General features: G+C 35.9%; 1 protein-coding gene across 2 annotated transcripts; it reads left to right on the top strand.

Annotated features, from left to right (window-relative positions):
- Positions 1-3861: 3861 nt before the first annotated feature.
- Positions 3862-12594, top strand: LOC111197477 (uncharacterized). 2 transcript variants are annotated; one of them, XM_049476186.1, is made up of 6 exons: positions 3862-4067; positions 7377-7580; positions 7696-7905; positions 8527-9537; positions 10811-10979; positions 11418-12594. In XM_049476186.1, exons 2-6 carry the CDS (start codon positions 7379-7381, stop codon positions 11545-11547), a joined length of 1722 nt encoding a protein of 573 aa, XP_049332143.1. In that variant the 5' UTR covers positions 3862-4067; positions 7377-7378; the 3' UTR covers positions 11548-12594. The 2 variants fall into 2 exon arrangements, with proteins under 2 accessions (XP_049332143.1, XP_049332142.1); XM_049476185.1 differs by lacking the exon at positions 3862-4067 and having other exon boundaries at positions 7322-7580.
- Positions 12595-14820: the final 2226 nt, after the last annotated feature.

The following is a 14820-nucleotide window of genomic DNA, read 5'->3' as shown; positions in this document are numbered from 1 at the left end:
GGGGGGATTTATAGTTATGTAAACTTGTGCTGTAAACAAAAAAATCTACTACTTTTTCCTCTTCTACGGCTGAAAGCCCGGGGAGCACTACAGCAGGCTACAAAATGTGTAGATTCTCCTGACACCTCTGGGCTGCAGCTCTTACCACGGTAGGCTCCGGGTCCTAAAAATAAATGTGAGAACAAAGATGAATCAAAGTAACATACTGCGCACATATTTATATCTGGAGTTCCCAACATCAACACACTCTTTAACACATCGCATAAGCTTGTTAGTAAAGGGTTTCAATAAAGTTTGTTAGATGAAAGCAAACATAAAATATACATAAAATATATATAAAGAGTCCCAATAGCTAACTGGAAATCCCTGTATTACATAATGCACACCTGTGTCAAAAAAACAGAAACTAATCACGTCACAATAATTGCACAAATATAGAGGAGACTACATGGACTGCACTGCTCACATCGATATCATAGATGGAATTATTTAGTATTATATATTAGTGTACATATATTGATAAGTAATTGTGTTAAATTTATATTATTTTAATGATACATTAATACACAACATAATACAGTAAAATAATAACAAACCATGTAGGCCTAGATCATATTAAGATAAACTAGGAAGCGTTAAAAAACATGCAATTAACCCATAAGAGCTCAGACAAAATTCTGAATTTTGAAGTTTAAACTTAAAAAATAAATAAATAAATAACTTAAATTAAGTCAGTTAAATTAACTGAAGAGTTAATTCTGTTTGTTTTTTTTTTAATTTGTGATAAAGCACATGACTACATACTTCAAGCTTAAAGTCCTACACTCTAAGAAATATAAGTACAGATTTGTACTTAAAAGAGTACAAAGCTTGTCGCTGGGGCTGTACCTTATATTAAGGTTCAAAAAAGTACCTTTCAGTGAAAGTACTTTTTTGTACCCATGGTTTTTGTGCCAGTATAGATTATAAAGATTATAAACATTGTCATCAACTAAAAATGGCTCAAAAACTTGATGATACAAAATTGTCTGGCTTTCAAATAAAAAATGTGCAATTTAAATATATACTGTTCATTAGTACAGTGATGCAAAATACTGAATGTACCTTTTGGCTGGTTAAATGGTACAAATTTGTACTTATTGCTGTTAGAAATGACTTTGTACTTCAGAGGGAACAAATCTGACCCTGTAAAGACCAATATGGTACCTTTGAGGGTACAATTATAAAGAATGTACCTTCGAGTACAAAAAAGTACTCATATCGTACCTCTGTTTTTTAGAGTGTAATGTAGCAAATTACCACGATGGAAATTGTATTTTAAAACCTTAGATATTAGACAAAAACCAAGAAATCTTGGTTTTAGGGCTCATACAAGTTAAGAAATAGGTTAGGTACTGTTCTAGCGAGATGTTACCTGGTTAACTAGGATAGATAACGTTAGTTAGCTGGCTAACACTAGCTAAATCACATAGGTAGTAACCTAGCTCAGGGTGCTAGATACGTCGTAACAGTATGACAAAACTAACTAACGCTACCAACGCTAAACACATGATACAAATATTATTGGATTTGCCTTACAAATAGCACACCGGTTATTACATTTAATTGCAATACTCACTTTTCCACAGCAACGTGTTCCTGCTGCCATGGCAACGGCAACTTGGCGCTTGAGAGTGCATTTCCGGGGCTTGGTGGAGCATGTGCTCTTCTCCAAACAGACCGCCGCATTACAGGCTGGAGCGCATTCCAGCGTCGCCGCCATATTGGATGGGTCTCCCATGCGCCCCAGTATACAGTTGGGGCGCATAGGAGACCCATCCAATATGGCGGGCGGCTGAGACGTCTGCTCCAATAGCCTCTGTCTGTCTGTACCTGACGAGGGGATGTGGGAGGGGCGGAATCCATCCCTGACGTAAACACACCCTTAACTAATGCCAACATATAAAATAAAGTTACATTAACACACTAAAAATGGTCATTTATATTTTAGATGACAAAAAACTTTGTCATCTCAACAACACTGGTGAATCCAAGTTGACCTGACAAAATTCTAAATATTTTTTACAGTGTACCCTATGAGCAAGGTAAAAAATAAAGACAAAGATTTTGCTTTCATCATATAATTTCGTTTGTATTAATTTAAAGATTGTATTGTTAAATAAACCAGTCTATTGTGTATTATATTAGGTACACATTCAGAGCACCATAGATACACTTTTGCCAAAAAATGTTGGCAATATCTTATCTTTAACAATAATATCAGCTTTTTCATAAATTTGCTATAATTATTACCATATTAAAATATTGTGATATTAAACAATGCAGAACATGGCTAAGGACCTGATGTGTGTCCAAACATGGGAAAAGGAAGGATTTAATCAGGTGGAACAAAAGTGCAATATCCCTGAAAGGGAATATTCAAGAGAAAAAAACTTTTACTGAAACTGTATGAGAAATACCATGTTAGTCACTACAGCCACTACATTACACTACACTAAACTACACTACACTACATGCTTCAGTAACATAACATTTTGTTACATGTAAAGTTAAGTAAAATCAGTGATGTAAAGTCAGTTTGCAGTTGATTGGCTGTTACACTGAACTTTTGCTGTTGAGAGGAATGTTTACGTCCGATTGGTCTTGAGGTTATTAATCAGGGTGAGCAGAAAAAAAGTTTTATTTGATTTTGAAGATTTTAATGTTGAAATAATGACACATCACCCACCTCTAGTATTCACTTGCCCATCCAATTAATTTAATTTAGGTGTTCCAATAACTTTCATGGCCAAAGGAGTACAAAACCAAGCACCTAGGCATGCAGACTGATTCTACAAACATTTTTGATATAATAAGTTGCAGCGGGTTGAGAATGAAATATTTGATGGAGGCAAAAAAAAAACATATTAAGTTACACCATAAGAAATAAAAAATAAATTAAAATATCTAGAAGTTCAATAGTATTAGACTTAGTACCAGACCTTATCACAATAGCCTAATTTGGTAATTTGGAATTACAGCTCTACTAAGAAAAAAACAAATGTTGTCCTTTTAGACACTGAATTTAAATCCATATATGCAGTGAAAGACCTTTTGAACAAAAGTCAAGCAGATGAAATATCAATTGTAAAAACGTCCCACAGTTAGATGGTTGCAACAGTCATTAGTGATGTGTTACAAGGCATTACATAGATCAATCTGTTGAGGTTAAGTACATTAATTTAACCCATATGATATTGCTGCCATGACTTCATGGACAACAAGGTTTTACTTTTTTCTTTTTAAAATCTTATCAGTGTGTATTTGTTGATCATTTTTGCTTCTGTAAGATATATCTTTGCAGTACTTCAACAAGATTACTTTGAGCTTTGTGTTTCCAAAAAGTAAATTTGGCATGCTATAGGACTGCACAGATTCATAGGCCACTGGGCTCTCTTAAAACCCAGGTGTAAATGCAGAATAGGCTTCTATTTTATTATTATTATTATTATTATTATTATTATTATTATTATTATTATTATTATTATTATTGTATAATCGGATAGAACACCAAATGACAGATGGGATTTTAATGGGAAATTAAAAACAATTAAGAATTAAAACAATTAGAACTGGTAATAAGAATAGAAAAAAAATCTTATACCATATTTAACTTGTCATATTATGATTTAATTTTTTATTTTTTAAAAGTTAAGCAAATAAAATGGTTCTAAAAATGACAATTAGAATGTAAATAATTTGCATAATATTTGTTCGTTTACATGAATGTCTATAATGTGACGTTACCAAGTTTTAAACTATCTGAAACTGGAACCAAAAAATACTGGAAAGTTCCATCGACGGACAGAGTTACAGCCGGCCAATCAGAGCTGAAGGCGCGCGGGAAGAGCCTGCGATACACCTGCATCATTCAAACGCCTTTCAAACCAGCGGAAGCATCGGGATTAGGAGATAAGTTTACAAGAATTTATGGACTGATATAAAACAACCAGCTCAAGAAAGCAACATTGCAAACCCCAATGTCCTAGCTAGTGGTGTAACGTACAGTTTGGCTCACCGAAAACAAAGTAAGTAACGTTAACGTCAGCAGGGTAGGGGTTGTTGTTAACGTTAGCTTAGCTAAGTTAATTTAGGTTAATTGTTTGTAGCACTCGTTTGGAAAGCTGCACTGCTAAGGTTTGGTATATAACGCTAGTCTTTATGTTAACAACTGTGTTAGCTATTTTTTTATTGTGTTATTTTTTTGCCCATCCATGTTGCTGACCAAGTAACGTTCAAGTTAGAACACTTGCTAGCAACACGATTAGATTGGATAAAAGGTTGCAGCAACAGCAGCTGTTAATCGTTATTTTTATTCAAGCATGTATCCCCCCCGCCGCCACCCCCCCACACCCGCGCTGCCCCCCCATCCGCCGCCAGCAACAAACTGCAAGTCCTCCAGAAGTGTTCAGGCTTAACCATTACAGTAAAGTTATATTTGCAGTATGGCAAGTGTTTTCACATGTCCAACATGCGGTGTTTCTATGAAAACAGTGAAAGGCTATGTAAGCCATCAGGAATTACACAAACATGAAGCAAATGGCACATATGCCTGTTGTATGGCTGGATGCAAATTAAGATTTACAAAATATAATTCTTTCAAAAGTCACATCTATCGCTATCATAGACAGTCACAGTGTGAAGCAATTCATGGCCCATTGAAGTGTGAAAATAGCCATTGCCAGAAACAATGCATTGATCTGAAAGATCTTTTAGATCATTTGAAGTCTCATGTTTCAAAGAAAGAAGAAGTGCACTGCCCATTCAGGGGTTGTGGCAAAGCCTTTTCTTCCAAGTCATCCTTTACTGCACATATCTCTAGAAAACATAAAAATGATTCGTATATGCAGGTCTCGGCTATTCATGTTGTTCATTCTGTGGCTAGCCAGTCTTCTGATGTTGTTCAAAGTCAGTCAGAAGAATGCATTGTACATGATGAGCCTGCGGAGGCCCCAGACCCAGCTGAAATGAAAGGTTTATACATGAGAAATTTGTGTATGTTTTACATGAAATTGCAGGCCAAGTACCTTGTACCTTCGTCCACTATTCAGATGATTGTGGAAGAAGTAGACAGTCTCAATAGCGTGTGTCACCAGTACACAAAAAATCAAATTAAAGATGCCCTAACAGCCAGTACCAACTTGACAGAGTCTGAAATCAAAGATGTTTTGACAAGTTTAAATGACAGTAGTTTGCATGCATCCTGTAGCCCTGCAATCTCTACAGAGTATTTGAGAAGGCAGTATTTTCAGACAAACTTTTCTTATGTGCATCCTCAAGCTATTAGTTTAGGTACTGATGAAAATCGAAAGGAACGATTTGCTCAGTATGTCCCCATAAAAGAGACTTTGGAGGCTTTACTTAAAGACCCTGTTGTGTGGCAGGAATGTACTAAGTCTGTAGATGACACTAATGCACATGTCCTAAATGATGTAAAGGATGGCTCTGTATACAAGTGTAATGCACTATTTATGGAGCCAGGTATTAGTCTAAAGCTCATTCTCTATCAAGATGCGTTTGAGATCGTTAATCCCCTTGGATCAGCCAAAAAAAAAATACAAAATTCTTGGAGTTTACTTTACATTGGCCAACTTTGATCCTTTTTATCGTTCCAGTGTTGAACATTTACAGCTCTTACTTTTGTGTAGAGAGGTAGATTTTAAATATTTTGGCCACGACAAAGTGTTCTCACCACTTCTGTCAGATATCAAGGAACTGGAGACAAATGGGCTTGTGATATTTGGGAATGTTGTTAAGGCAACAGTTTTTTGCATTGCTGGAGACAATTTGGGGTCTCACAATATAGGTGGTTTCATAGAGAATTTCAGTACCTCCACTTACTTCTGCAGATACTGCCTTGCAACCAGAAGTGAGCTCCATGATTGTCAAAAAGATGCACCACCCCGAACAGTGCAAAACTATAATGAGGCAGTAGAAGAGCTACAAAGTGGTTCAATGACAGAAAGCAGAGGTTTAAAATTTGATTCACTTTTCAATTCCCTCACCTACTTTCATGTCTGTCAGCCTGGCCTCCCACCTTGTATTGGTCATGATGTGTTTGAAGGAATTGTGGCATATGACTTGGCCATTTACATCAAGTACTTTGTAAAGGTGAAGAAATTCTTCACCTACAGCCAGCTAAACCGGAGGATTAGGCAGTTTAGCTATCGGGGGTCTGATGCTACTTCTACTCCCTCAGAGGTTGTTGAAAAGGGAGTTAAAATAGGTGGCCAGGCAACAGAGAACTGGTCTCTCCTGAGGCTCCTTCCTGTAATAATAGGTGAAAAGATCACAGACACAAATGATCCGGTATGGCAGCTGACAGTCCAACTGAAAGAACTTGTAGAATTTATCTGTGCTCCTCAAATATCAGTCTCTCAAGTCGCTTTGCTCAATGTCCTCATTGTGGAGTATCTGGAGACAAGAAAAGAGATGTTTCCTGACCATAAACTGAAACCAAAGCACCATTACATTGTCCACTATCCAGCTTTAATACTCAAGTTTGGCCCACTCATAAGATTGTGGACAATGAGATTCGAAAGCAAGCATTCCTATTTCAAAAGGTGTGTGCGAAGAACTCAGAATTTCAAAAATGTGTGCCAAACGCTTGCAAATAACCACCAACTACTGCAAACATATCTAAACTCAAGTTCTTTTTTTGCTCCTACTTTGCAAGTGAAGGCATCCATTCCTTTTCATGCAGAGATGTACAGCAATGCACTTCGCAGTGCAGTAGAAGCAACCTTACCTGGGGAATGCAATCTTGCAGTTTCTAATGAGATACAGTGGAAAGGCACTCTTTACAGAAAGGGCTTCTTTGTGTGTATAGCTCCTGGAATGCCAACTGAATTTGCACAAATAGAACTGATGTTGATAATGGACAATAAGAATGTGTACTTCCTTGTAACACCTCATGGTTCATTGTATTTGCCGGAATTGGGACTTTATGAGGTTCACACTGCAAGTGGTGGCATAAGGTGCATTAATGGCGAGCTACTGTTGGATTACTATCCGTTGCCTGCTTATGCTTCATGTGGAACTAGAGTAATTTCTCTCAAACATAGCATTGTAGATACTGAGTAGGGAGCAAGATGATGACTTTTATGGTGAGTTGTGCATGTATAAGCATCAGGAACTTAATGTTTTGGAATAAATGGAGAACTGTTATTGGCTTTTGGTGTTAAAAGCTAAACGTCAAATGGCTAACTAGAAAATTGAGACTAAATGATCAGTGTTTTCTGCTGGGCTGAATTTAGCTTAGGAGAGCAGAATCTTTTGACCAATGACTGGGGTGTTTGTTTATCTGTTTAATTTCATATTCCTTTGTTTCTGTCGAGTCATGGGTGATGTAGACTGTGATCTCGCTGGCTTTATTGGCTGTGTGCTGCCGAACTCGAGTGCTAATGATCTGGTATTGGAGGCTCTCCAGACATTAGGTGTGGAATCCATAGAAGATCTGAATTATATCCAGGAGGCAGACCTGGTCAATGTCCTGAGGCCAGTGGAAGCTAGAAAACTCATTGCACGTGTTAAAGCTTTATGTAAGTATAATTTTTTTTGAGTTATAAAAATGTGTGTATGTGTGGGGAAAAAAATAAACAACTATATTTGAGATAATCCTATTTGCAATATTTTCCAATTTTGTCTTGTATCCAGCTGAAAAGAATGTCAGTGAGAATCCTGACCCATCACCCAGAGCTGATTCACAAAGCACTACAGCCACACCCAGAGGAATGATGAGCCCTACAGCCACACCCAGAGGAATGATGAGCCCTACAGCCACACCCAGAGGAATGATGAGCCTTACAGCCACACCCAGTGGAATGATGACAAGTGTAATGCCAGGCAGAGACTATTCATCCTCAGGTATGTTTGAGAATTTGTCTGGGGTAAATTTATAAAAACTGCATATTTTTTCATATTATTATTATTATTATTCTTGCATTATACAGAGTTCTAAAAAGTCATATTATGTATTAATATTCAATTCAAACTTTTTTCACTTGCACACCATCCAAAATGTTTAATTTTATCCTTAATCGTGTTTTCATCTGAATTGGCTATAGTAAAAAAAACGACACAATACAAATTAAAAATACATACATTGTTTCTTTTAGATTTAAATATTTTATTTCACAGAAACAAACATTGATATTAGATTATTTATGTTGTAAGGAAGTAGTGTTGGGAAGTTAAACAGGTCATAATTCTTCTGTGATATGAATTTTATGTTGCTGTGTGAAAGCGTATGCCACAGCTCTCTCTTACCACAACCCTGTATCATGGGCTACATATCTTCCGCCTGTTAGATAAATGATCCAATTTCTCCTTCAAACTATTTTTTTTTAGCTCATAACTACATTTTACAAGAATACATTGAACACATTATGATCTTGCTATAATTTCATGTTGTAGAAGTTTTGTTCAGGGCCAATGGCTAATGCAAAAATGTATCACTATTTTTAAATACTTTTGTGTCCTCTTCAGGTGAATGCTATGAAAATGATCCCAGCTCTCCACTGTCTAGCTCAAGCTCAACTGCATCTTCAGCTCCTCATAGATTAGCTCCAGTAGACAACAACTGGCACTTTACTTTTGAACTCCCATGGAGTAAAATGCCATCAGGGATTATGAGAAAACTCCAAAACAAAGAGCGGCCAACAGGACGGGAAAGGCGCGAGATGATCCGCCTGGTGGTAGGAGAGGTCCTAACCATCTGCCCCACACCAGGGAAGAAACACTTTGATGCAATCGCTAGGAAGATTGTTCAAGCCTACCCTCTGTCATTCAAAGACGTCATTGAAGGTCAAGTTGTGGGCAGTGGTTTTGATTCATTAACCAAGCAGCTGCAGAGCAGAGCTGACAATCTTAAAAGGGGGAAAACCTCCCTTTCCTTAAAAAGACAAGCATCTAGCACAAGTGAGGAGGGAGAAGATGTACCTTTAAAGAAGATCAGAGTCGATACATATGGCTGTGTAAATTGGCAACCAAAGCGAATGCCACTGGGTGAAACCATGGAGACACAGAAATGTATGAAAGAAGACTTAAAAAACATGCACAAAAATCGAAGCAAGGATACCAAAAGTGTTGAAAAGAAAATGGTGGCAACTTTCTTTACTCAAAGAAGTGACATAATAAGCGGAATGGAAACCCCTCTTCTGATCACAGAGTGGCCATATCTGTTCGAGATGTGTGGCATGATTGCTCACTTTAAAGAACTAACAGGTGTGGATGTTGATAGAGAAGCTCTGTCAAGCAAATGTGGGCGAGTCGTTTCATATCTCCTGTCCCGTGAGAAAAAAAAAAAAACTGAAGACATCCTAACAGGTATGGCAATTGCCAAAGCTAAGCATCTAGATGCTGATATTCCTGCATGTGTGATGCTTCTTTTGAGCCATTTCGGTGAAGACCAGGACAAGATGTTCCTGACAGTTGATGAAACATGTCTGCCTTCTGAAGTTGATCAGCTTCCAAGCACACCGTGCATCGTTGTGTGTGGTATGACTTTTTTTTCTTTCCCAAGTTTCACTTCTTAAAGGCTTATGGTTACATTAAAGGGGACATGAGACACTTAAAGTACTTAGCATAATTTAGAAGACTGATTTACATTCTCAAACCTCATGTAGTTTTTAACACTTTCAGTAAAACGGAATTAAAATTAAGCTTTATACATTAAAATGTTCTAACAAGTGTAGCACCAGTATAGTATATTACTATAACTACTGTACTAATCTAAATACCATGTTTTTAAAAAACAAAATAGAGACGTTGGTTTACAGGGTGCATTATTGTAATTTCCCTGCTGCATAATTTAAGGAGATAATGAAAATTAATTGCTACACATACCAGTGGGAAATAAGCTAGTTTCTTTCAGTAGGCATTAGTAAAGAATAAATAAACAAAAAACAATTGATGATAATATAAAGGCCTGTTTATTACAGTCATTTGATTAAAACTTGTTTTTTTAATATAAAGTAGATAATCTGACATGTTATATCTGATAAGCCAGTGAATATCAAATGTTAATTCATCCCTTGAATTACACAGCAGCTTCTGTCTTACATTATATGTTACATGTTTCATATTTCAACTTCTAAACTGTTTGGGGTGTTTTTTTTTCCAGCGTTGTATCTTAGCCAAGTTTCTGAGATGTGTTTTTACTTGTTTTGTGTTCACAGGTAACCAAATCAGTACAACAGTGACTCCTTAAATCTATCTGTGCTCACTGCTCAAACATGCGTGATTCATTGGTTTAACTAGGTTTGAGAGAATCGATTCAGTGATCCAGTGATCTTTCAATTTATTGTCCTGAATCTGTTCTTTGATTTTAATGGACATGTCTATGGTAATAAAGATTCATTTAGCTAAGGAGTCAATGTTGTTCTGATTTGGTTCTCTGTGAACAGGGAGCTGATTGAGTTTCTGAGATGTGATTTTGCTCTTTAAAAAAGCTTATTATATTTAATAAAGATAGAGAGTTGGAATCAGTTTTATGAACTATGCTAGTGTAATGTGTGCTCTTAAATGTTATCAGAAAATATAGTTGTATATGGAAGTGCCTCACCATTTCTTAAATACATTTGATTGTACAATGTTCAGTTTTGAGAAGTTCATAAAGTATATTTTAACATATTGAGTGAAATGTAAGGTAAAACCTAGGATATTGTCTTCGTTGTGCTAATGTGATTATCTATTTTTTATTGTGGTCCTTTGTCAGTCATTATGTTAAATCTAATAAACTGTCACTGTATTTTTCTGCTGTGTACCAAAGGGAGTTCTGCCCTGACATCTGAACACTTCATGGTTGCAGTTGATCAGACCATCGTAAATGGAAATCTTACAGATTTTGGCGATGCCCTGGTACTGATGTTTGCAACATACTACTGCCTCAACATCAGCTATCCAGCAGAAATGGCAGCAAGTCTGGAATTCTTGCAGAGGTAAAACAATTGTATTTACAGCGCTTGCCTCTCCATCCATCCACCTGCACACCCACATGTCCGCCAATGCATACCTGCATGCATCTATTCATGCATCTATTCATGCATCTATCCATAAATGCATACACACGTTCATCCATCCATCTAATCAGGCCTATACAATGTGCTCATAAGGTTACTGTCAATAATGAAAAATGTCAATAATGGCATTTATTTATATTACATGGAAAAGGCTGGCACACATTGTGTATGATTTATCTTAATGCATGTAATGTAAATTTATGATCAGTGTTCCTTCAGTGCACCCTTCCATTTCATATTGTTTTTAAGCCGTAGTGTAAAGTCTGGATCACCCAGAGTATTTGTGATGATCAAAATGATTCATAGCACTATTAATCATTTGTAGCACTACATTCAAATGTAATTGTTTCTTAACAGGTGCCTTTTCAAGATCAACCCGGACAAGGGGAGCAAAGTCGAGAAAAGGGACTCCAAGAAAACACTATCCATCAATCCCAAAGTTCTGTCTTTGATAACCAATATTGCAGACTTTGAATGGAGAGAGTAAAAGGCATCTCGCATAAATTTTCAGAGAGACATATGGACAACAAAAGCAGGCACCAGTTTTTTTTTTTATGTTAACTTTTAAGACAGTTTCCTGTGAAAAGTATAAAAAGGATATGCATTCCGAGCATGTTTGATGGTTGCCCTTTTTCTTTGGTTGGAGTTCTTTAGGGGGATTATGTGTTGTATATGCGCGAGTTGAATTTTTTTATTCACCCTCCTGAGTTTGGAGTGAAGGGTGGATGGCCCAGCTTTGTTTCTCTGCCACCTGTGACACTAGAGTATTTTGCATTTTTTCGAACTGATAAAAATTCTCACTATTTTTCACATTGATATTACATACAGGTAGGTCGGCAGTAAATAACATTTTTATAATTGCGTAAGTTATAATTACTATAAAATATATATATATATATTATTTAATTTATTGTATAGGTGTTATTTGACTCATTGAGTCTTATATTTTATGTATAAGCAAAAGTGTTGTAGATAGTGAATTTTTGGCCTTAAAAATTACAACCAACAAAAGCAGGCACCACTTTTTTTTTTTTTTTCTTTTTCTTTTTTTTCTTTTGATGCTACGTTTTAAGACGGTTGCATGTGAAAAGCATAAAAAAGGGATATGCATTCCGAGCATGTTTGGTGGTTGCCCTTTTTCTTTTGTAGGAGTTCTTTAGGGAGAATTATGTTGATTTGTTGGGCCTTATGTGTTGTATATGTACGAGTTGAATTTTTTTATTCACCCTCTTGAGTTTGGAATGGGGAGTGGATAGGGTTACTGCCAATGGAGCCGCTGCTCAGTGGGAACATGGCCCAGCTTTGTTACTCTGCCCCCTGGGACATGGTATTTTACATTTACAGAGTGGGTTTTTGACTTTAAAAATTGCAACCAACAAAAGCAGGCACCACTTTTTTTTTTTTACACACATTTTAAGTTATCTTGAAAGGATATGGAAGCCATTGTTAAGTTTTTATACTAAGCTGAACAAAGAAATTGTTTTGTACTTTTATAATTATAATAAAAATTAAAAAAGGATTGGTATAACTGTAACTGTGTATTGTGAAATATTTTCCAAATATTATTACAGGTAATTGCTATTACTACACATCTAACATTTTAGTTCATAACATTTAAATGTAACACATTTAGAGATGGAAATTGCAGTTTTTTTGACAGTTTATTCTTGTATTTGAATAATAATAATAAAAAAAAACCCTTGTAATATGTCTGACCTCCATTTAAAACTTGGGCTTTCATAAAGTAATTTTTTTAATGTGTATTTTCTGTACAAACTGTCTTGATTTTTTTTGTAGTAACAGTAGTAATATTCTGTACTTAAACTTGTTTATCATTGTTAAAGATAATTATTCTGTTTTTTTAAAGAGTGTATGACACTTCTAGGAATTAAAATATGTTAAAAGTAAAAGATTTCATGCAATTATAGGACATTTTCTTGTAATATGACTAATTATTCTGTTTTATAAGAAGCAAGTGACACTTCTTTTAAGAATTAAAATATGTTAAAATTAAAAGATTTCATGTGATTATAGAACAATTTCTTGTAAAATGACGAATTATTCCATTTTATAAAGAGTGCATGACACTTTTTTTAAGAATTAAAATGTTAAAATTAAAAGATTTCATGTAATTATAAGAACATTTCTTGTAAAATGACGAATTATTCCATTTTATAAAGAGCGCATGACACTTTTTTAAGAATTAAAATATGTTAAAATTAAACGATTTCATGTAATTATAAGAACATTTCTTGTAAAATGACGAATTATTCCATTTTATAAAGAGTGCATGACACTTTTTTAAGAATTAAAATATGTTAAAATTAAAAGATTTCATGTAATTATAGAAAAAGTTCTTGTAAAATGACGAATTATTCCATTTTATAAAGAGCGCATGACACTTTTTTAAGAATTAAAATATGTTAAAAGTAAAAAAATGTATGTAATTAAAGGGCAATTTCTTGTAAAATTACAATAATAGACGTTGATTATAGTAAATACAATAACTGTTTTTTTACGGTTTATGTATGTTTTAAAAATGACACAATTTTTCTGTTTTTTTACAGACATTTTCTGGCGCCCCTGCTGCCGGAAAATTACCGTTTTTTTACACTTTTTTTTTTTACAGTGTGGGTAATGCCCGAAGGAACTTGGAGATACCCAAAATTACGCTTGGTTATACGCAACAAGGATACAGTAGTTGTAAGTTCCAAAAGGATTTGTGGAGATGCTCTTTACAACGTTTTAAGATTCCCAAATGGACATTTGGAGACACCTAAAAGTACAGTTAGTGAGGCTCAAGCAAACACTTGGAGAATTTGGAGATGCCTGCAAAGCCACTTGGAGATGTGTAAACAGACACTAAAGATAAAATAAAATTTGACAAGACAAAATAAAACTTGGAGATGCCCAAAAACATTTTCAGACATGCCCTAAACCACATTTAAAGAACTGATTTAGTGAGATGCCCAAAAGGGCATTGTAGATGCTCTAAATGAGATTTGAAGACTCTAAACATGACAAGTGGAGAACTTACAGATTCCCCAAATGAGACAGACGTGGCTAAAAGGTGTGCCTGATTAGTTCCAGATTGTTTTCCGTCTACATAAAGATGTGTCAGATGGTTTGTCAGTTTGTGTGTTGGCTGTTTTCAGGTGGGACTGTTGGTGTACTGCTGCTACTGTAGGATGTGCTGGTTGGTCTTCCACCTGATAAAGCCCGTGTCTGTTGGTGTCCAGGGCTGCTTTATGATGTGTTGTTTGGTGCGGCAGCTGCGGGTTAGATGCTTCTTCTCTAATCGTAAACCTTGTATATGTCCCTTTTATAGCTGTCCCAGTTTATAGAATGTTCCAATATATTGTAACTGTTTTTTTTTTTTTTTACTGCTTGTGATGCCCTCAGGAGCGTCTAGATATGACAGTTTTTTACACATGGCACACGTTTTTGGGCATGTCATGTGCTTTTAGAAACAATGTGCGTAATTATGCACGGCATGCACGTTTACGCGCAACTTGCATTATTACCGCGGTCACGCCATCTGCACTTAGAAAACGTTCGGTCGCGCTATCTACACCAAAAACTGTAGTGCGCGTCTAAACCGTGTTTTACTGTAGCCGCGTGCACAGCGCACCCGGAGGAGCAGAGACGGGCGCTTCTCGTGCAGAGACTTAAAATGGAACAGAAACACCTAAATAAATATAATTTAACGAGGTCTAATCCACAAATATACACCAGAAAGAGCACTGCTTATCTCTAGAAC

Source organism: Astyanax mexicanus, chromosome 3, assembly GCF_023375975.1.
Source record: "Astyanax mexicanus isolate ESR-SI-001 chromosome 3, AstMex3_surface, whole genome shotgun sequence".
NCBI classification, from domain to species: Eukaryota; Metazoa; Chordata; class Actinopteri; order Characiformes; family Acestrorhamphidae; genus Astyanax; species Astyanax mexicanus.
This window is presented reverse-complemented; position numbering and strand designations above follow the sequence as displayed.